Genomic DNA, 24,588 nt, shown 5'->3' on the forward strand with positions numbered 1-24,588 from the left:
CAAATTATGTTATTTTATGGTAAGAAAGAAGTACCAATAACAACAACTGAACAGAGACATAGCCAATCCAAATTTCTCTTTTCTCTGTTATACCATCTTTCTATGTCCCACACAACACTTAATAACATTATACTATTTCATTCTCTTCTCTGTACTGTTTCTCTTATTTTAACACTCTTATTATATCTAAACCTTATCATTCTGCATCTTCTAATTTTATTTCTATAATACTTAACTTGTTCATTATATAGATTTTTATAGTAATATGTTAAAAATAAAAAGTTAACCTATTTTTCAACAGATCATTCTTTTAGGTCAACAGGTTTTTAGTAAAATATAGGAAAATATTTTTTTTTTATCTTTTTTCCTCTTGTAGAATTCTTGGTAAACGTTGAGACGAAACAACCATGGATCTGAAACAAGATTCATTTTATAAATGATTTTGAAATATTAAGAAGCACATTAACAGAAGTGTATAAATAAAACTTACTGTATAAACATCTATTTTTCAATGGATATTGTATTTTAAAAAATTATAGCTATCTTCCTCAAAATTATGTTAAATAGTCCTACCATTCTTTCTGGTTTCAAAATACATATTCAGCAATTTTTTTAAATTTTTTTTGAATAAATATTAACCTCCTTCATATTTTTAATAAATAATATTCAGTTTCCTTATTTGATTTAAAAATAGTACATTGACTAAAATTAAAATTAAATTTTTTGAATTATAAAAATTAAAGAATTTCTTACAAATAATAAATTAAAAAATATTTATAAATAAAATAACAAAGATGGATATTACCGTATCTATACCTCTATAGGTATAGAGGTATAATAAAGATCCTTATTTTGTTTGTGTTCATATTTATTTTTTAATATTATCTTTTAAATAAAAGTTTTTTAAAATTTAAATAATTATTTTATTAATTTTACTTTTTAAGTAACTGTTTTTTTATCAAATTTAATTGTTTGTTTTTATTTAACCTTTTTTTAAAGGTAACCATTTTTTTAATTATAGAACTATCAACTGATAAGAATTAATTGTTTCTTATAAATTATTAAAAATATTTATCTAATGAAAATACACAAGATAGTTGATATTAATAAATGTGTATCTCTTTCTTTATTTTTCTTGTAAAAAATAAAAGAATTATTTCTATCTCAAAAGATGAAAACACAAAGGAAAAAAAAATTGTAGAAATTTGGAGCATAGACAATTTAAGATGCCAAAATCTCTTTGCCCTCTCTAATAAGTCATTGTCATCTCTCCTCTCCTTGGAATAGGTCTCTTTTCTAAAAATAATAAATAAATAACACAATTCTTATTTTACAATAATTATGCCATTTGTAATAATCAACACTAGTCCAACAAAACATAATAAAGTTGTGGTCAATATACAACTTAAAACAATAATTGCATAAAAAAAATGACATTTCTTTTCTTTTCTTTTTTGCATATATATTTTTGTCTCTTGTCACTTTCATGTGTGGGATTATTCTTGTCTAACTTATTTTAATTAAGATATTCTTCTGCTCCTTTACCAATCAAACTAAAGATTTAAAGAATAGAAAAATAAATAAAAAAGAAAATAGACAAACACATTAAAATAAGAATATGCACTTGCTGTGAACAATTCTGTTTGGCATCCTGTCTTGATTACTCTTCTTTCTTTCTTGTCTTTACCATGTGAACCAATCTTATATGTAGCAAGTCAGAAAAAGGAAACAAAGAAGACCACACAACCTTTGTTCTTTCTTTTTTATTTTTTTTTTCTATTTTTTGAGTTAAAGAGAGAAAAGTAAAAGAACAAAAGAAGAGCATTTTTCAGTCATATATGTGACTTTTCCTAATATGGCCAGAGGGTGGACAAACATGTTAGCATGCCTCTGTTTTGGTTTTTCTGAGTCAACCATTCAAAAGCTTCACCTCAGTTATCTTCTTTTATTGTTCATGTACCTTTCTCTACATAACAGATGAGATTAGTTTCACTATATTTTCATAAAGAAATAAAGTGAACACAAACAAATGAAATAGAAAATTGAAATGAATATTGAGTTGTCAAGTTTAATAGTTTATATAAATTTAGAATGCAATTAAAAGTAGATTTTAATGTGATTTTAGTTAGGTAAAATAGGTTTGAGTTAGTATTTTTCATGTATTAAAAATTAGATGTTATTGTACTTCCAGTGTGACAACTACAAGTAATATTTACTAGTTTTGTCATATAATATTAATTTGTATAATTTAAAAAAAAAACATAAAATATAAGTTATTTATCTATCTTAAAATTATTATTATGAATACAATTCTTTAAATATGTTGAGTGTTTTAATATTTGCAACCTATTTCCTGCAGCATGTGGGTAGAGGAAATTATAGAACCAATAATCATTTTAAGCTTGTAGCTTTCTATTTTACTTATATACAACACTACTCATTTTTCAAACATTCTTATTTCTATTCTTCTTAATTTTCATTTTCATCTTACTTATTATTGCAATTCTATCTTGTTGCAATCACGATAAATTGAAAATAATTTTTGTAGAGAAACCAATAAGAAAAAAAATTCTCAATCTAACTTTCACATATAATAATTTTACCTACAAAATAGTATTTTTATTTTATTCTTCCAGAGTATCTATAGATATTTTTTGTTTCTCAAGAGTTGTGAAGGGTAACAGAGACAATGTTGTTGTTAATAGAGTATGTAATGCTACCTTTTTTCTCCTTATATTGTGCTTATTTTTTGTTCTCTTATAACATGTTTTGAAGAAGAAACCCTTAAAACATATACTAAGTTAGAGAACAAATGCACCTCCCACTTATGACTTAGTGATGGTCATCTTAAGCTCAAACATGGATTTAATTGTAAAAAATATCTTTTCTCAGATTTACTTGGGACTGCAACATACTCCAATATTTTATAATTTACTTGTGTGTTCCTCAAACTATGATATATTTCTGAGATTCCAACATTCATGAGACAAGTTTCATCAGTTTTTCCTTCCACCTACCATTGACCAGCTTCAAATGGACCATAGAACTAGAAGAGAAAACCTTGCACATGCTTTGGAAAAAAGGGAAAAATTTATACCTACGGTTCCTTGACATACAAACATTTCATTAAATCTATGATTACACAACAAAATACATTTTATTAAATCTATGATTACACGACAAAATGAGCTGTGTTTTGGGACCACAATATGACCATGCATATCCATAGAAAGGAACAAATCTAATACACTAAGATGTCGGCTAATAAATTCATCAAGAAATGTAAGCTAATATAAATGCTATTAGATTAAAATGAAGGATCAACTGATGCAGAGTGAGGCTGTAATGATAAAATCATTGATAAAAATCCTAGAATGTGAGAGAGTGGTGAATTGAAGGAACACTGTATATATCTCAACAGTTCTATAAAGAAAAAATGAGAAGAAATCATGCAACATTATTTAAGAATAATACAAGTTGTTACCACCCCAAAGACTGAGAATCAAGCATATACCCAAATACGGGTTGAAGAAATTTACAAGAGAAATCCTCATGCCTGAGAACATCATGTGTTCCATTAATATAAAAACCGGCACTGCTTACCTCTATAAACTGTCATCTAAAAGTTTTAAGCCTCTTAGTAGTGATTAGGTTAACTGGATCAATGGAGGGTTACCGGCCGGGCACCTTTGTCGGCGGGGCCTCCTTGTTGTCTTGCCCCAACCTGTTAAGCTTCTATCTTCCAATGCAATTTCAATGTTATTAAGCTGCTGAATCAGTGGGGTGCTAGTTTCATTTGTTGCCACCGGTGTAGGGGGAGAGGGGGCAACCTGGGTCCGTCGCCTTCCCCGGCCACCACCATTCCTAGATGAGCTTCTCCTAGTTAATCCTGAATTCCATGAATAACCTGTTCCCCTCATGATCCCACCAAATGTCTGAAGATCTTCTGTTACTTCATGCCTTGATAAAGATGCAAGGCCTGGAAGAATGTCCCTTTGGAAGTCCCTTCGCTGCCGCCCTCTCCTTGCTGGCCCCTTTCGTGTCCGAGTTGGTAACAAAGTAGTTGTTTCTTCCACTTTGAAGTTTTCAGGAACAAGAGGCTTGGGCATGTAGTCTTCTTCCTTGGTGTATGGCAAGTTCAATGTCATTGCCTCAAAGTAATCCAATCCTCCTGAGGAACGCTGGTCGTTGTCCTCGGCATCTTTTTCCCTTGAAACATCACAATTTCCCTCTACATTATCTTTGCATGAGGAAACTACGTCTGCAAACCAGTTTAGCAAGTCCACCTTTGGACATTCTGATAAACTTTCACTGGTCATACCATCCACTTCATCGAAGGAAAGAGATGACAGGACAACAATTGCCTCTGCTGCCTTTGTCATAAGTTCATTATCCTTTGGCTGTTCAACTGAATGTTTTAGGACTTGCAATGATTGTAGAGAAGTTTCAAGTGGCTTTTCTGCGGAAAGAACATCTTCCTCTGTCTCAAGAACAACAGGGGCTTCCAAATCTATATCTGCCTTCATTTTTACATTGTCACTTGGTATAGTTGTGAAAGATCCTTCATCCTCACTCATACTCAAGTTCAGGTCAATTTGATTTCTAGAGTCTGCTTTTGTAGGAGACCTTGTCTTGCTAGCAGCAGTTTCAGTGAATGCTTCTTTATCCAACTCAACAGCAGCAGCATCACAAGGCAAGTTGATATCAAATATCTGTTTTTTCTTATTTTCCACTGCTTTTACATCAGATGGATTATGATTTGACACAGACTGAGAAGTTATTGAGGAAAACTCCTTGGCAGAAATACGAGGCATCTCAAATATGGGAACTCCAAGAATTTTCTTATCCCTAGAGCTTTCATACACCTCTGTCCTCCTCACCTCAATGTCATTAGAACACAAAACTGAAGTTATATTGTGCATAAATTGTCCACTAGGTCCCTTTCCAGTTTCATCTTTGTTGGACAATGAGGCAGCATGGAATAAACCTGACTCTCCTGCAGAGCTTTGTACTCCATTCTTACATGTTGTCTTTCCTCTAAGCCAGGGTAACGCAACATGACACTCCTCATTCTTCTGTTCTCCATCCATTATCCCAACAATGCCTGACTGGGGAAAAAAGTTGTTGGATGAACCATTCGGAAGCAGAACATTCAAATCAATATCTTTTCCAGACTTATTGTTATTACAATTTGAATCTGAACCCTTACAGGATTTGGATGGAACATTATTGACAAAGTGATCGGGAATTATCTTAAAGTCATTTTTATGATTGAGATAGTCGTAGCTAATAGAAGAGATGTTCATTGATGGTTCCTTGGAGCCAGAAGAAGACCCAGGGAAAAATCCATTCTGTAGAGGTGCATCACAACGAGAACCTGTGCTAGGCTTGGAATTCATATTCAGAGGCCAGCATTCTTCCAATATCCCATTGCTTTGTGACTGGGAAATTCTAGTCAAAGCACCAGATGCATGACATGGAGGTGTCTGAATTGACATAAACCTCTGGCTTAGGCTGCTATTGGCCATTTCCCAAGAAGAAGCTGAATGAGACCAAGACTTAGAGAAATCAGAGGAAGGAGCAGCTGCAAAAAGACCAGGTCTAAGTAATGGTATCACAGACTCAGGATGCTTGTTGATGGAGTATTCATGATTTCTCTCACTGATATGCAAGTCACTAACTGTCTTTTCCCTCCAGATGTCAGCAGCCTTGTTTCGACCATTTATATAATCAGATGCAGGTTCATGAAATTTGCTAAATGCATCTTGTATTGTTTGGGAAGATAAGGGTGATTTCTCCAGTCTGAGGACGTGTGGACCAGATTGTGTGTTGATATTAGCTTTCCCTGTCAATATTAGCAACATGAATGTCATGGAATAATTATTATCAGAAGTAAATATCAATGGTGATTGTTGCCAGATAAGAAAGACAAATGTACTACAAAAATATAGAAACACAAAGGAAACAGATTTAAATTTCACTTGGAGAAAAAAGATTCAATTTTACTACTACTAAAAGATAGTTTATAAACAGGAAACAAGAAGAAAGGCAACAAAGTGCATAATGTACAGTAATTCATTCTCTAACCTGCCCCGGGTACTGATTGATACCACCCTTTTCCACCCCTATTGTTCTCCAAATAACTATTATTTTGAGTCCAACTGTCAGTTCCATGATTTGAGTTGAGCAATTGTTCCCTAGATAAACCAAAAAACTCTGACTTTTGTTTGGGAGTGGCGTAGAGATCAGAACATTCAGCTTCCCCTTGACAGGGATTACGGTCCAGAACATGAACATAAGGAGAATTGTATGTTTCTTCCACTTGAAGAGGTTCGTTTAAGTCAGCCAAACCATTTCTTCTCCTTAAAGATTGCTCAGATCTTGAAGTGTCTTCTTGATTGCCAGTCTTCTCACCATTGCCACAAAAATGTTCCCCATCACCCTCCTTCCCATTTTTACAGTTTCGATCAGGAAGAAAGAAAGATGGATCACTTGTCTTTTCATCACTGAGCTTTTCACTTTCCTCAGTATCAATGTATTCATCGGCAGGGAGGTGAAGGTCAAACATTTTTCTCCTCACCTTCGAGGGTCTGGACTCAAGCACCTCAACATCTTTCGAACTACATCCATTTGGGGATGGAAACGGACTTGTTTGTTTGCCAATCCCTTTCATCGAATCCAAAGGAGAATGAATGCCCTCAACTCCTGACACAGATGTTTTAGCACCACAAGAATTTCCCAAAGGAATATGCCACTTTTGTCCGGCATCATTTGTTAATTGAGATGCCATTTGACCTGTGGAACACGATGCCTCAATCGGTATCTGGTTTCTGTCTAGTTCTTTCTTTTTAACCTCACTCATCAAATCCCTTTGTATTCTGTACAAACGGTGAAGTTCATAGACCTGCTTGAAATACATTGTTTAAATATATCAAAAGGTTCAACAATCATGGCATACAAAAGAAATTAAACTTAAAAAAAACATCACTTGAACCATGTTATAGGAAATCTAAAACTGAGTGAACTTAATCTTGCAACATAATATGATAAATTACTGAGTTATCAGCTCCTTCTGCAACTACTGAAACATAACACAGTTTAAGACAGAGATCTCTCAGATGCATAAAAAGAAAAGAAATACAACAAAAAATGAACCAATAAAACTCAATCCATAAACACTGAATCCACACCATACAAATTATTCATGCGGCAGTCATGAGGACAAAGTCCGAAACTAGAAGTTTCCTACCTGATTTTTAAATACGGCCTCATGCTCAAGCATCATCCGCTTCACAGCATCCCTATCATATCCAGAACATGCATCTGTTGCAGAACTTGGCAAATAACTATTATAGTACTGCCCATTTGAGAGCGACTTATCCCCATAGAATAGAGGCCAGCCACAACTGCTAGATTCCTCATTAAGATCTCTCATTGAGTAATATCCTGGAAGATTCTGAACTTTGGTTCCCATTCCTGATGATTGATCAGTAACATGCAAATCAGTATTTGAGAACAAATTAACATTTCAGATGCTGCACTGTATCAACTACCACAAACCCCATCAATAAAAAGCAGTCAAACAACTGGATAACACAAATCCAGACTCAATGTAACATCGAATGATTGCAAGGAATCTCACAAATAGAATGTCCAGAAACTTTCACTTTTTAACAAAAATTGAATTCCACTTGAATGGTTTAGTAAACTTCTCAACACACAAAGATGAACATGGTCAGAATTGGATAGATTGAATTTCTGCACTTCAGTTCAGTTTATCTCAGAAATAGGGGTGTCAAAACAAAGAATTGGATTCTTCAAAGTAAATCCCCGCCTATAAAACCCCATTCACTCCTTCCCATGTACTTGTTCCTATGACATGCATCTTAAATCTTAACCAGTTGCAATTATGATCTATTTCTTTCTATTTCGAGCAATGTCAATTTTTTAGTCACTAATTCTAAAAGCCTTTAAATGCATGATGATACTTGAGCTAATTTTTGTGAAATACTCTATGAATCAGAGCTACTACTTTTAACATCATGCATCAACTTTTATGGTACAAGAAAATGTGTATGTACTTCATCCAATATAGAATAGGAATGACAAGCATTTAAGAATTTCCATGTTAGCCATAGAGAATATATAATATATTAAAAATTATTGTAGGATATAACTATTACTAGTCCATATTACCATAACCAGTTGAGAATTCACAAAATTACAAATTCTTTGGGTTGCATATCGAAATGAAACACCCTTGAATAGAGGATTTTATGCCACTGAATACGTAAATGAATTACCGTTTCACTAGTGCTGGCTTTTAACACAAAAGGATTCACAATAGGGATCATTATTATTGTTAAGACAAATCGACAACAATCATTGACCAGCAAACCACCCATCATTTGTTAAAGATGCAACAATAAATTTGAAGTGAATTTATAAAAGGAACATAACAATTACTAGTTCACATTATCACAACCAGTTAGAACTCACAAATTACCAATGCTTAGGGATGTAGATGGGCAAATTACCAATGCTTAGGAAAGTAGATAGGAATGCAACACCCTTGAAAAGATGATTTTCAACCGCTGAATGCATAAATGCATTACCGTTACTCTACTGCTTACTTTGACACGTCAAAAGATTTATAATAGGGATTATTATTATTGTAATGACAAACCGACAACATCCACAAACAGCAAACCTCCCACAATTCGCTAAAGATGCGATAATAAATTTGAAGTCAATCTAACGCACTGATCCAAACAATATATAATGGCCTCTTTTACCCCAATCTGGAAACACTTCATTATATTGAATACCCTCTAGATTCTCTTAGTGTATTTGAATATTTCGTTGTTGAGAACTTTGCGCAAGAATGCCATAGGTCAACTAGTACAGTTGAACACAACCATTACCCTGCCAGTAATAATCACTCCATGGAAGTAATAACCAAATCCACAAAACCACATTTGGTAGGAAAGTGGAAAAGGTTTATAAATTCATTGATTATCCTAACAAAGCAAACAAAAGCTGAAATATATGCATAAAGGTAGCAGCACAAGCACAAGTGATGACAATAAACCTAAATCTTGGCAAAGTAGACAACCTTCTATAACACGAGTTTTGTCAAAGCTTTCACATGCATGAAACACATTCAAACTTCACCAATTAATCTCAGGACTGGGAAATTTTCAAAACCTTTGTAAATAGTAGATGAAAATTCTCCAGAGCAGTTACAAACAAGGCACATCATAAAGTAACCCAAAATTTTAGGGAACACTGGTCCCTCACTTCAATTCAAACTTCAGAGGCATAAAGATTGAAGGACCAAACACAGACAAATGAATGACAAAATGCAATTAACCAGATCCACTACAGCAATTATCTAAACCAACACAGCTGTGGATGCTTTCAACCTGAAGAAGCATTTGAAAGCCTAAAATTAAGTATCAGAACTTTCCGTCAACAAAATTCAAAGCCTAATTAAAAATGAAAACAGTTGTGCGCCGGAGTTAATTGGAGTAACAATCTCCCCAACAACAGAATCCAAGGAATTCTCCACTTTCATCACAGTCAATAAAGAACCGAAAATAAACAAACAAAACCAACATTCACAAAGTGAAAAAAAAAAATTATATATGTACCCATACATAAATACATAAATTAATAAAAAAAAATCCAGTGAGAGTAAAAGAAAATTTACCTCAGACCCACATCCTCTAAACACCTTCTTTCAAGAATCCCATAGAGATTCCACCATTCAAAGCACCAACACAATCACAGAGAGAGAGATAGAGAGAGAGAGAGAGAGAGAGAGAGAAAATTCAGAGCCTTTTCAGTCTCCAGCTATTTGAAGCCCAAAAGGGTAACTAGAACTAAAAACAATAATAATTATAAGACAAAATAACATAGAGGGTGTTGTTGCAACACCATTGAAAGAGCTTAGATCGTCATCAGGTTGAAGAAAAAGAAGAGATTTCGATCTGCTGGGCCAGCCACTCTTCCTTCTCTCTCTTTCTCTCTCAAAGAAGACTCACACAATTAGGAGAAGAAAGAATGGACCTTTTTTTCTTAGAGAGAGAAACATTTTTAAAGAGAGAGATCCCAGATAAGAAATCTTCACACAAACAAACGACCTTCTAAGAACAGTGACATGAAATTTGTCAACATCCGGTCTCTTTTTATTCTCTGCTTTTTCATCACTCCTCTCTCTCTCTCTCTCTCTCTCTCTCTCTCTCTCTCTCTCTCTCTCTCTCTTAACCTTCCTTTACCATTTATATTATATAAAAATAAAAATTATTTTTTGGCTGATTTTTTCAGAATATATTTTTATTTATCACAAACAAATGGGCATTTCTAGATTCTCTCCATCTTCCTTGTTTTTTCCTAACCATATCAATGATCAAATAACATATCATATGCTGTCTATTATTATCATTAAAAGATAACAGAACATTTTCAGCATAAGTATTCATACTATTATACTTAATATTTTAACATTTAAACATACATAAGTACATATGGACTTTTGTTAAAAAGTTATACAATTCAATATCTTCCATAGTTGTATTTAAATAATTAAACGACTATACCTCTAAATTAACATAATATATATTTTTCTAAACACACAAAACATCGATAATTTAATCACTCATTATTTAATCTTAACAAAATTTAATATAACAATCATAATGATAAGAAAATATATAAAATTACTGACTGAGTTACACTTGGAAAAAATAATATTTATATGAATTATATATATTAAATTATATCATGTTTTTTAAAACAAATTTAATTATAATGAGGCTATATTAAAAAAACATAATATTATTAATATAAATATAATAATAGATTTATCATGCATACATGGTGATTAAATTTCCTATAAAAAGCATTTAAATAACATATTGAATATATTTTAAATTTGCTAACATGAATAACTTATTAAGGAGAATAGATTATTTTGCTTTTTTATAAATATTCAAAAATGTTAACAATAAGGTCATTCTATAATTAACATAAATTTCGCTTTGAAAATAAATGCATTTCTTTTTGAATTAAATGATGTAATTAAGGTTCTAGCAATTATACTAATTAAATAAATAATGTAATGTTTATGCTGCCTCATTATAACTGACCACAAATAATATGTATCAAATATTAACGTTATCAAATAAATACTTGTATAATTTTTATTTAGAAAATTTAAATAATTTTATTCTGTTAAATTTTCGTGTGAATGTGTTTTTCATTCTCTACATTTAAGAATCATGGTTTTAGTTCATATATTTTGAATACAATTTTTTTAGTCCTCTATCTCTAAACCTAGTTAAATATTTTTTGTTTGTATGATTAATAACTACATCTTATTTACATAACCATTTACTTTAATTTTGTATCCTCTATCCTATTTAACACATGTTTATTTTCCTTTTTAAATATTTATTTTGACAATATATAATGTCTAAGACATTTTTGTCAAGAAACTAGATTTCTGAAGACTTAAGAAACTAATTTGAAAATTTAAGGAGAAAATGTAATGTTATTCTCCCCACCCTTCACTCCATTTTCCTTAATTTTATCTCTTTCTAAGAAAAAAAATCTCTCTTCTTTCTAATTTTCCTTTTCCAATGTTAATACTTATTTCATAAAAAAAATTTCTTCTCTTATTTTTTTTTATGATATTTTCATCAATTTTGTAAAGTGAATTAAAAAATAATAATTTTCTTAAATTGTTTTATTATATATATATATATATATATATATATATATATATATAATTGAAAACACAATACATTTTGCATCTCTTCCATCTTTAACCTCTATTATGGGCATCTCCTTCTTGTGCACTATCATCTGCTTACATGAATCATATGATTATAGCAAGTGAACAACCAACCAAAAAGTGCATATTAATTTTTATAAAGTTCTATCATATACTAATATTATAAAGATAAATTAGCACAAACTTTAACTATTCATTCATACTTTGTAATACATATAATCATTCAATCAGATCAAAAAATTGTCAAGACTTTTGACAATATCTAGATTCACTTTCCAGAAGAACACGTATTGAGCCAAATGCACATTAAGTCATGCACCTGTCATAGAAATTCTCTATAGTGGAGTCAAGAAAAAATAATCAAAATGGCTCCACTTGGCTCACATATATCATGATAAGGTTAATTCTTTGTATCATCATTAGATGGATTCTCTTTCAAACCAAAATCCCAGGATAGGAACCTCATTCAACTTTCACCACTTAAACTCTAATCTTTATATGAGTTTAATAGAGTTAAGATGGATTAAAATTGATACTCTCACTCAATACTTACATTAACACATGTTTAATGAAGCAATTCTCCATATAATTATTTTTATTGATATCATAACCAAATAAGAAAATCTTCATAGATTATAAAACAACTTTAATTTCCAATTTGATAACCTTTTATAAAGCATGATCGCGCTCAGTGCAAGAACCAACGCCAACTTCAGCCCACTAGTGCCCAACACCAACAAGTCATTATCCAATGCCAAGACCATAGAGCAATATAACAATGAAGCTTGAGAGTATCTCTTTTTCTTTTTCCCTTCTCTTATCTTCTCTTTGCTTAAGCTCAGATGTATTCTTTTCCTTGAGTTCTTTCTCTTCTTCTTTTCAGGATGAATATGTCGTTATAAGCTTTTCATTTTTTATGCTCTTAAGTCATCCTCTTGATTTTCTTCTTGAGAGATCTTCTATTTATAGGCTTCGTGGATATATGTCCGTTAGACTGAGTTTATAGTTTATAGTCTTGATACTTGTGCTTTCTCTTTCTTCTTTTCATAGCAACCGTTAGGTAAGTCAACTTTGTTAGAGCAAGCATGTCTTTTTAGTCATTTTCTTGAAGTAGGTTGTACGATCTTTTTAGACTTTTCTTCAATGAGGAACATTATGTGAATATCTTCTTTGTCTCTAACGTCCACTTTCTGACATTTAATATGTAGCATTGTAGATGCGTGTAGTATAACTTTTCTGCAAAAATTTTTTGATTTTCTACGGTTGGGTAACATTTTTCACCTTAAATTGTTTTCTCATTATTATCTTGCTTTAATGTTATTTGATTAAACTTCAAAATATGAGAGCTTTTGGGCACATAAACGATGTTGTCTTTAACAAATTATCATATAGAAAGAAAAAGTGAATTTAAGCTTGTTGTGTTCATACATCGTCTAAAGCTTAATATCTTCTAAGAGACAAATCTTAGCAAATATAAAACACTTCATATTATTTATATCCTCTCCTTGAGAGTTACCACTTCTACCTTTGTTATTAAATTCTAAAGAGAATTAAAACACTTTTCTGGACGTGTTGTCTAGGGTGAAACCAGATGTGGTAAAAATACTTGTTGTAAACCAAGAGTGATTAAGCTCGAACTAGTCGTGTTGACTAAGGAACCAAGAGTGATAAAAATACTTGGTGTAAACCTGGAGAGGTAAATGACTCGTCTAATGTATATTGTTAGACTCATTTAATTTTTTTTGCTTTACATCTAATCAATGCATTCCTAGAGTTGTTTGATAAATTTTTTTATACTCGTGTAATAAACATATGGAATGACTTGTCTAATTGTTTTTGTTATATTCATCCTATTATTGTATGGATAGTCTCGTTAATGTGTATTGTTATACTTGTGTAATTGTTATGCTATATTCTTTTAATATGTATTGTTAGACTCATTTAATCAGTGTACGCTTAGACTTGTGTAATGTGTATTACAAATCAATGAGTGGACAAACTCATCTAATGTATATTAATGGACTCGTCCAATTTATGTATAGATAGACTTGTCTAATGTATACTACTAGACATGTCTAATCAATGTATAAACATACTCATATACTATGTTTTGCTATACTCATTTAATTAATGTACGAACATAGTCCTCTAGTCAATGTATGTTCATACTGTTTTAATGTGCATTGCAAGACTCGTTTAATCAGTGACTGAATAAAATAGTCTAAATGTGTATAATAGACTCGCATATTCAATGTATATTTCCAAGCTTGTCTTATTAGTGTATTCACAAACTCGTTTAATGTTTGTTGCTAGACTTATCTAATTAGTATGTGGACAAACTCGTCTAATGGGTATTCCTAAACTCGTGTAATCATTGTGTGGAATGATTTATCTAATGTTTTTTGCTATATTTGTTTAATGATTGTATGTATAGACTCATCTAATGTGTATTGTTAAACTTGTTTAATTAGTATATCAATAAATGTGAATAATATTTTTTGTTATACTTGTCTAATTAATGTATTCTTAGACTCATCTAATTAATGTATGAATATACTCATTTATTGTGCATTGTTAAACTCGTGTTATGGATTTTGCTATTTTTGTCTCATCAATGTATGTACAAACTTGTTTAATCATAAAACAATAAAATTAAAAATAAAAAATAATATAAAAAAGGAATTAATACTATAAATAAAAGTTAAAATTAATAATTTATTAAAGGACAAAGCAGTTAAAAATTATGAATGGATAAAATTAAGAATGAAAAAGAGCATAGAAAAATAAAAGAATTAATAATTTAAAAATAAGTTATTCTTTAATAAGAAATATTTTGAAAATACATTAAAAAAATTTAATTATGGTTAAAGTGTAATTAAAGAAACACGAAGTAATTATTTATTTTAAGAATAAACTAATTTTAAAATAATTTTAGGGATGTGATTGATTAATAAAACAATTTCAAACTTAGACATGCTTGTGTTAGAGATTGATATATGAAGATTTTAAACTTTAGAGAAATTAATAGTGCCATTTAAAAATTAAACCAATAATTTATTATATATTAAATGATAGAGTTGAAATATATGTCCATTTTTATGGGTAAAGCAATTTAAAAACAAATTAAATAGATAAAAAAGTAAAATCAACTCTTTAGAGGGACAACTATGTCAAAGTACTTGTTCTTTGTTAGCCCAATAGGGGTTGTGCTTGTAGAAAAGTATCTTATGCTCAAATTAGCTAAGTATGTGAGAAGGTAATTAATGCTATAATAACGAACGTAATCAATTTACCATATATTTCGTTCTATTTATACTATGTTTATGGGCTTTTTACCTAGATGGTCTTGGCCCATGTGGATAATTACCTTGATTAGCCTTTATTCAATCTATCTACTTAAGCGTGCCTTAATTACCACCTTAAATAAGTTTTCCATATTGACTCTACTTGGCTCACATCTAGTCCACCATGCCGACATAATGTAATTGTTGGCCAACATGTATTTGACCATACTGTTATGTTTCATGGTCAAATCTTGAGGATTGATTATTCCTAAGTGTAAGTGGTTGAGATACTTTCATATATCTCTTGTTCTTACCGATGTGTACCTAGCCATGTCGTTTCCTTGCATGGTTCAGACCATGAGATTTGAGGACATCTAAACAAGTGTCGAGATGTCCTCGAACATATATAGTACCTATAAATTTTAAAATAAAAGAAATAGTATAAAAATATTATTAATGCTTTAAATGTAAGTTATTCTTTAATAATTTTAAATGACTAAGTAATTAGAAATCATAAAAGGATAAAATGAAAAATGAAAAAATAAAATAAAAAGTGATTACTTTAAATATATGTTATTGTATAATAATTTATTTGTAACATTTCATTTTTAGTAGCTTATAATTGATAGAAATAAGACATTTCAAGATTGATAAAATAAAATAGATGGTCTCAAAAAAAAAATATATATATATATATATATATATATATATATATTAATATATCTAATTATAATTATCATCCAAAGCAAATAATTGCATAAGTAAAATATATATAAAACAACTAAGAATGACTTAGAGTTTATAAATCTTCTATATAGAATAACTACTCCAAATTGAAGAAAAACGACTTGATATCATCATTGTCTTCCATCAAAGACACATCAACACCTACCCTCATCTACTCACATCGATAAGATGATCATCGCAAAGGAAAGAAAAACACATATAAAATAGTATAAAAGAAAGGGTAAACTAATGCACAAAAAGAGTTTTTCATAAAATATTTAAATTACATCAATTATAAACTAAACATGTATAAAAATATTACAAATTATGTATATACGTTCACACAAACAATTGACATTAGATTCCATTATTCGGATACATGCCTTTGACATAGAGCTTCAACGTAGGCGTGCACTTATAATGGTATTTATGCTCTATAAAGTCATAAACAAAGGGGTTATCACCCTATACAGCTTTTAAGATAAGTCCCCTTTGCGCCTAAGACCAACTTTCACCAAATAACTTATTCTACTCTATTTGGTGTGAATAGTTATTAAAGTACCAAATAACTTATTCTACTCTATTTGGTGTGAATAGTTATTAAAGTTCACAATACTTCATTTCTAACCCCGCATATGTCAATGCATACATTAAGATCATCACTACAATGAATTTCTCTTTGAAATTCTCTTAATACCATTACCATACATGTCCATAACCATAATCATGTATTAATAATAAACGACATTATACATATACATTAGTTTCATCCTTTTGATATTCGCAAAAATCACACATTAAACATACCAAAAGAAAATATATAAAAAAAAGAGTTAGATTTTCTTAATCTCACTCAATGATAATAAATATTTGCTTAGCGAGTAATGCATAAAAGAACATTTGGAAAATAACCAGAAAACTTGCCCAACAAGAATAACACTGGAAATAATAAACTTAAATTTGCCCAAAGCTGCTCAAAAAGACTTGTCTCACCTAGCCACTGACAAGTCAAAGAGCTCTCTGACTTTAGTCTCACCCAACGGGTGTATCCTCACTCAACAACCACCAAATCAATAGCTCTTTGACTTTGATTTTGACCTCACCCAATGAGTATATTCTCGTCCAATGACAATGAGTTCAGTGAGTTATTTAACTTTGGTTTCGCCAGTGAGTATATTCTCGCCCAAGTCAATATCTCTCTGACTTTGGCTTCGTCCAACAAGTATATTCTCGCCTACCGAGTGTTTTCTCACCCAAAAAGTATGCATAATTCTACGAAACATAATTATGTAGATTTATGTCATTCCAACCCTACAAATTCAGTCTAACATCCAATAGAGATGCCAAATTCATATTACACGACAATCAATGATTCAAACTACATCATATGAAATACCAATAAGGCAACATTTCCAATTTCATCATACAATTCAAATAAACCAAACTACAACCCTAATTTCAATTTCGATTCATCAAGTTCTAATCACACAGCTCAATCATACAAAAAAAATACCATACATGCATACAATTAGCAATTACCAGGTATTAATCACATAAAAACTATAAATTAGTTTCCCTTACCTGAGATACATATGAACTTGCTCTAAGGAATCTCAAATTTCTTCAAACTCACAAGATGCCTTATATATACATAGGAACAACACAAAAATGATTAGGACAAACTGTTATGATCACTGATAAACAGGGACTCATATAGATGTCAAAAAAGATGCATAGAAGTGAAAGAAGACTAGTATGCAATAGATAACAAAAAAGACTAAGAAAATTTGTTGAAACTATATTTACTCAAATGGAGAAATTGATCGGTCTAAATTGAAGAACTCACTGCAAGGATCAATCTTATAGTCTCGATTCTTTAATCAGACAAACAAAGGATAATAACTCCTAAAAAGAAGTTAGATAACTCTAGAAAAGTGATTTATAGAGACATGCATGCTCGAAAATTATGAAACTTGTTCATATCAAACTATTTATATTATAACATTTTAATATTAAAATAATCGAATTTTGCTATTTTTAAACCATTATTACTTTCAAAATGTCATTTTTTAATTCTTTACATTATTAAATAATCAATTAATTAGAATTATAAAAGGATAAAATTAAGAATGAAAAAATAATATAGAAATATATTTCCATTTTAGAAAAAATCAGTTTAAAAATAAAATAAATACAATAACTTCTATGCACGTTTTGACAACATAATAAATTTGTTAACAATGTCAAATGACTATAAAAAGTAACTTTTTATACACTTATCAACAAAATAACCATAGATAATAAAATAAATTTCTACATACCTTTTCTTATATGATAATAAATATTTTAATATCTTTTTCTATATGTTATAATAAATTACTAAATCACTCTCAATTTTTTCTCATGAAATTTCCTCTTAATCTAAATAATCTCATTTTTTTACTCTATTTCTTTCTTTCCCCCTTTGTTTATTTTACTTCCTTATTTTCTACCTTCTTTTATATAAGCAACTAAATTCAATGAAGTCAACATAACTATGATAACAAGATTTATTGTAAACATGTGTATACGACTCCACAACAATAAAAGCTTGACAAATCTAACCTTTTTTTTTTGTCTAAACTGATTGTTAATTAATTTATTAGTAATATTAAAATATTTTCTATCCTAAGAGTACAGAGTTGAATAAACTGCCATTTATAAGCACTGTTTTCAATTGGCTCATACAGCAGCAGACAACAAGTGGGCCCCTTGAAACTCTGGGAAAAAAGAGGTTATTTTAGAAGTTTTTGTATTAATGGAAATGCCCCTGTGGCCACATCAAATTACAACGAGGACCTAGAAAAAAACAATACTAAGTGGACCCCTGCAATCTATATGATTTTAATTTTAATTTTTAAGATCAATTTTTAAAATATTGACATTGAGAGCATTTTTAGTTATAATTAATTTGATAAACAAAAAAATGGTTCCACACATGGGTGCTTTTATGGTTGAACCATCTTCATTACAATGTTTAATTGCCCTTTATTATGGCACCCAACCCAAACAATAATTCAAATTCAATTACCACCATCACAATTAAACTTTTTTATTTTTCCTTTCAAAACCCTTTTTAATTTCAATGTTCTCAATGGAATTTTGGATCAGTCTTAGCTAAACCACTTTTACTCAAACCAATATCATGTTACTTAATTCTTGTTAATACTAAATTTGTGAAAGGGGAATGGAATGAGATTGTTGATTGGCTCAAAATTTATGAAAAGATTATTAGATGTTAAATATTAATTCAATGTCAAATCCAATAATACCCTCCACCAAACAAATACTCTATTTATGTCTTTCTTTTTCTGTTATTATAATCTTTCAACTCACTTTTTCATAACTATTTTTCTTTTAAATTTGACTAATCGATTTAGTAAAATGTCTCTTTCCAATTACAACATTTTCTTTTTCACAACACATTTCCAATACATTTTATAAAAGTAAGATTTGAGTTCTATTTTAAGATAAATTTTAAATAAATAAAAATTATAAAATTATGATTTTTTTAGTTTTTTATCTTTTGTTTTGTTTTTTGTTTTAAATTCTTTTATCGGAATCATTTTCAGCTTAAAAAAGATTGACTCTTGTTAGTCTGACGGATTTCCATTTTTTTCTAGTGAAGTTTTTTCAAAGAGAAAAGATACGGTTGGAATAAAGATTAATTATGGATGTGGATTAACTCCATTTTTATTAGATTTTTCTAAATGTTAAAATAAATTTTTAACTTGTTAGAATTTTTTTGAATTGAAAAATTTATTAAGAAACTAACACAATCTTACATTCAAATTCAAAATCATGTTAAGATTAATATTACATATATTATCAATTATTTCCCCGCTTTAAAATAACTGTTATAGTTTTTTTATGCTTTAAAATAGTTGCTCTAGTTTCAAATTATGAAAAATTTTAAATTTATTTAATATTACAAAATTTTATATATTACATTATATTTTAAGTCTAACTCAATCCCACAAAATTGGCTTATATACTCTAAATTGACCTTATCTCTAGTCGATGTGGCTTCCAATATACCTCCTTCACGCTGAAGTATATACATCTCGAGCATAAAAGTAGATATTAATGGGTGACCCGATAGCAGGTAAAATAATATGTTCATACAAATCTCGCTAAGATAGGCTTTAACGTGACTCTGATACCATATTAAGAAGATACCATATTAAGAAGTTGACTTTAAGTCTAATTCAATCCCTCAAAACCGGCTTAAAAGTCTCACATCCATTAAAGATAAAGCTCATTTATAATATATAAGTGGGTGTAAACGTCACCTTGTAAGCTAGTTTTGTGAGGTATCATAGTCAAGTGAAAACTTATCCTAATGATATTTGTTGATACAAATATTGGTATATTTTATCAAATATTTAAAAATTTAAATTTAAATTTTAAATTTTGATGATTATAAAACGGGAGAATTACTATATGAATTATCATTTGTGATTTAATTACCTTTTTAATGTCATAAATCCTACTTGTTTCTTAAATTGTAAATTTAAGTGAGTTTATATATAACTTCAGTGAATGAATAAATAAAAATAGAAGTTTCTGTTTGAAAAGAAAATGTTAAAAGTTTATAGTTTGAAGAAGTCTAAAGTCTAGATTTATTTTGTATACTTTCTAACGACAATTGTTCAATTTGTAATTATTAGTTCGTATAATTAGTTTAACGTATTTCTAATAAAAAATCTGTACCACAGTAGTTCTTTTCTTTTTCTTTTGTTAGTAATAAAGAAAATGCCTCCCACAAAAAAAAAAAACATATGAAAAAAAAACATCCACTTCTCTATAATCGTGCTAAGCTTTACTGTCATTATATAAAAACTTTATTGAAAAAAAAACATGAAAAGATTATATCAAATCTATGATAAAATTATATTGTATCTATAGGCAAAAAAAACGCCTATTATAAAAAGAAAAATTAAGTAAATACATTCATGAAAAATAGTAAACAAATGTAATACCAAACAACTCATAATAAAATTTATTTGCATAATAGTTAAATTTATCATTAGTTAGCTCTCTCACCATCCAAAAAAATCTTTGAAAGTCATTATTACTTTTCAGAAATCCTTACTTTGATATATTTAGTATGTTTTTAATCCTTAAACTTTGGCTCAAAATTAGAATTTATTTTTATTTAAAACTTTGATTCGTTCTCGAATTTTAAAAATGAATAAATATAATCATTTTAGTCCAATTATGTTAAATTTTTAGACAATGCTTAATATTAACTTTCGTGTTTAACCACAGGTTTTTTTCATATGTAGGTTTTCTTCAAGGTTAACCCTTTTATTTTGGTGTTCAACACTTACAACTTTCCTTCTTGAAAAAGTTTTCTTAATTCCTCAATCTCATGCATTGGTGCTTCAAATTGTCTCTCTACAAGAGGGATTTCCTCTATAACTCGTTTATCATGCTCAACTAGAAGGTTAAAATATGTTGTCTTGTGTTTTTTTTTTCTTCCATTGCTTAGCATTAGTGACTGCAGCTCAACTTCCTACTTGTTATTTCTTCTAATTTTATTGTAAAATAGTAATATATCATCAAAATTCATGTGACTCATATTCTCAATATCTCATTCTATATTTCAAGCTAAAAGAGGTTGTTTTTCTCTTGAATATAATGCATTTTAATGCACGATATATGTCTAAATTGATATGGATTTTAAGGTCATTATAAAATTGTGACTACCTCTCACACCTAAGTCAATTTTAACAGTTTACTAATAATGGATCAAAATAGTTAAATCTTATGACAATAATAAAGAATTCAATTACATTTAAATCTAATTAGTAATTTATATTTAATCATACAACTAAATGTAAATTATCATTAATTGATATATCATGGAAAATATTTGAAAATCACATCTGATCGATCATTTTGCAAATTGCACTCCAAAAGTAATCAATCAAACCTTGGCACACGTTGGAAACTAACGTTGTAACTTATTTCAACACTCTCTCTCTCCGCATTTATTGGAAGTAATTGGAAGAAGTTTCTGCATCACAAGGACCAAGTGACACGATTTTAAATGACGGACATGTTGTTGTGGCAACACTCTTCCAAACACGACATCCGTAGTTTTACATCAAAACATTCATTAAATATATTATTTAGAAATAGTTTAAAAGTTTTCTTTTGTTATTTTTATATTTTTAATTTCATTGTATTATTTTGAATATTTTCATTTCGGTCTCACTTTACAAAATAAATTAATATAATATTTTTTTAGAGAGTAACACTGTTACAACAATGAGTCTTGAGAATCATAGACTCCTTTAGACATGTCCATATTGAAATCAATAATGCATAATAGAAAAGAAGAAAACGTGAGCTAAAACAGAAAACTAATTATCATAAAAGAATGGAAAATTGAGAGGAAAACTTATATGTTCAAATACAGGACCAGTTCCTAAACAATAATATAAGAACCCAAATACAAACAAAAGTTAAATGATAGGTTATATACATTATGAATAATGTGTACTCATTGACCTAGTTTAAAAATGATGGTTTTGAAATTAGTATTATTTATAGATTTGGTAAAAACATTTGTTAGCTGATAGGATGAACGAATAGAAAGAAGGTAGAAAGGTTGACTTGAAGTTTTTCACGAATAACATTGCAATTTATATCAATATGTTTGATATGTTTATGGAAAGTAGGATTGTAAGCAAATGTCGGACTCCCTCGTTATCACAATATAAAGTAGTAGTAACACTTGGTTAAATATAAAAATCACAATAAGATAACCTAACATTACAACTCATAAGGATTAGGGGCAAGGGTTGATACTCAACTTCAAAAGACGACCATCACACAGTGGTTTGTTTCTTGAATTCTCATGAAATAAGATCAATAAATACACAACCCAATAGTTTAACACTTAGTTTTGGGACATGAAACCCAATTTGAATTTAATTGAATAGTAGAATCAATAATAAAGAATAATCCTTGTGTAAGTTAGCCTTGACATATTAAAGAATGTGTTGAATAATAGATTCTTGAACAAGGTGCCTAAGGAGGTGGAGAACAAAGTTGATGTCTGAATATGTGTTGGTAAGATATTACAATTTTCTCATGAGTATGCTATAAGATTCAATATCATGAAAAAACACTTTAGTTTCAAAGAGGAGTAAAGGCTTTTTAGGAAGTATTTCAACTTCACTTAAAATATCTAGAGCATATTTTCATTGGCAAATGTGTATTCCTTTCTTTGATAGAAAAACTTCATGGCCAAGCTACTTAAGCGGATCGAGATTTTAATTTTGGAAGCTTTGCCTAGGAAACTCTTCATGTTGTCAATATCAGTCAAGAAGTCTCTATCAAGAATAATGTCATCTACATATAGAAGCAAAAGCAATGCATAAAAGTACTTGCAATTTTTTTAACAAATAAATAATTTTCTGAATTAGATTAAATGAAACTAGCTAAGAATTTAGTTTTTCAAACCACTACCTACTAACTTGTTTTAAAACATATAAGGATTTAGTTAATATGTAAACCTAATTTTCTTTGAGAATGCTTGGTTAAAAGTTTATTGGATCACTAACACAAAACAAGTTTATTATGTCAACCAATTTACGTCTAACCAGGAGATATCAAACATGAAAAATGAGCAATGACATTTTTGAAAATAATTTTTCAAAATATACATCTAATCCCTCCTATTAAATGTACATTTTTTATTTTTATGTCTGACGCATATAGGATTGACGTAAATTTACGGTTAACCTATACAGATCAGACATAAAAATAAAAATTTACGTTTGATGGGGAGAGGTAAGATGTAATGACTTAAAAGATACTCATTTTCACTTTCTCATTCACAGTGCACGAACAACAACATAAACCGTGCTCTCGACGGCAACATGATTTTCAACCACTCTAGGGTCTTCATTGGTATTAGCTTGCGTTCTGTTTCTCTGTGGTGTGCGGTGCACTGAGAAACCTTCTTCCCGCAATTATTTTTGACATTGAGGTTGATTATTCTCATCTTCTCCGTTTATCTTGGTGTATGCATGATGAAACATGAATGTTACTTCATTTTTCTGATTTTCTCCCTTTGCATTGTAAGCCTATACGTGATGAAGCATGAACAATCATTTTTTTTATTTTCTTCCTTTGCATGCGTGATGAAACATGATTTTAATTTGATGATGAAGAAGAAGGAGAAGGAGAAGAAGAAGGAGAAGGAGAAGAAAAAAGAAGAAGAAGAAGAAGGAGAAGAATGAGAAGGAGAAGAAGAAAAAGAGAAGAAATTTCATATAGATCTAAGAAAAAACTATATCAAAATGTTATGTTTACTGTTGCTATAACATATGTAAATTTACGTTTGTTATAAATACAACAAATGTAAATTTATTTTTCTTGTAATTGTGTATGACCTACAACAAACAAACGTAATGAACCTTTTTCTATGTTGGAAAATTTGTGACTTTATGATATGTATTGAATAAGAAATCTTTGAGAAGATTATTAAAACTCCACAAAATATTCAAACTCACGTAAAGAAAAATATTTAGATGGTAAAAGTCAACAAAAAAAATATACTTTTTAAAAATATATAACTATTTATTTATTTTATTTAAAATGTATGGAAATGATCATTAATTTAATAAATGGCTTGGATAAATTGAAAAATTAGAAAAATAAATCAAAACCAAACCAATACATATTCTTTTTAAGTACTAATATATTAGGTCACACCTTCTTTTA

At 29.6% G+C, this 24,588-nt stretch overlaps 1 protein-coding gene across 1 annotated transcript; it reads right to left on the reverse strand.

The window, feature by feature from the left end:
- Positions 1 to 3,388: 3,388 nt before the first annotated feature.
- LOC108335781 (uncharacterized) lies at positions 3,389 to 10,254 on the reverse strand. The gene is made up of 4 exons (XM_017571930.2): positions 9,713 to 10,254; positions 7,250 to 7,476; positions 6,088 to 6,904; positions 3,389 to 5,845 (listed from the first exon to the last, which is right to left on the reverse strand). Exons 2-4 carry the CDS (start codon positions 7,472 to 7,474, stop codon positions 3,648 to 3,650), a joined length of 3,240 nt encoding a protein of 1,079 aa, XP_017427419.1. The 5' UTR covers positions 7,475 to 7,476; positions 9,713 to 10,254; the 3' UTR covers positions 3,389 to 3,647.
- Positions 10,255 to 24,588: the final 14,334 nt, after the last annotated feature.

Source organism: Vigna angularis, chromosome 10, assembly GCF_016808095.1.
Source record: "Vigna angularis cultivar LongXiaoDou No.4 chromosome 10, ASM1680809v1, whole genome shotgun sequence".
Lineage (NCBI taxonomy): Eukaryota > Viridiplantae > Streptophyta > Magnoliopsida > Fabales > Fabaceae > Vigna > Vigna angularis.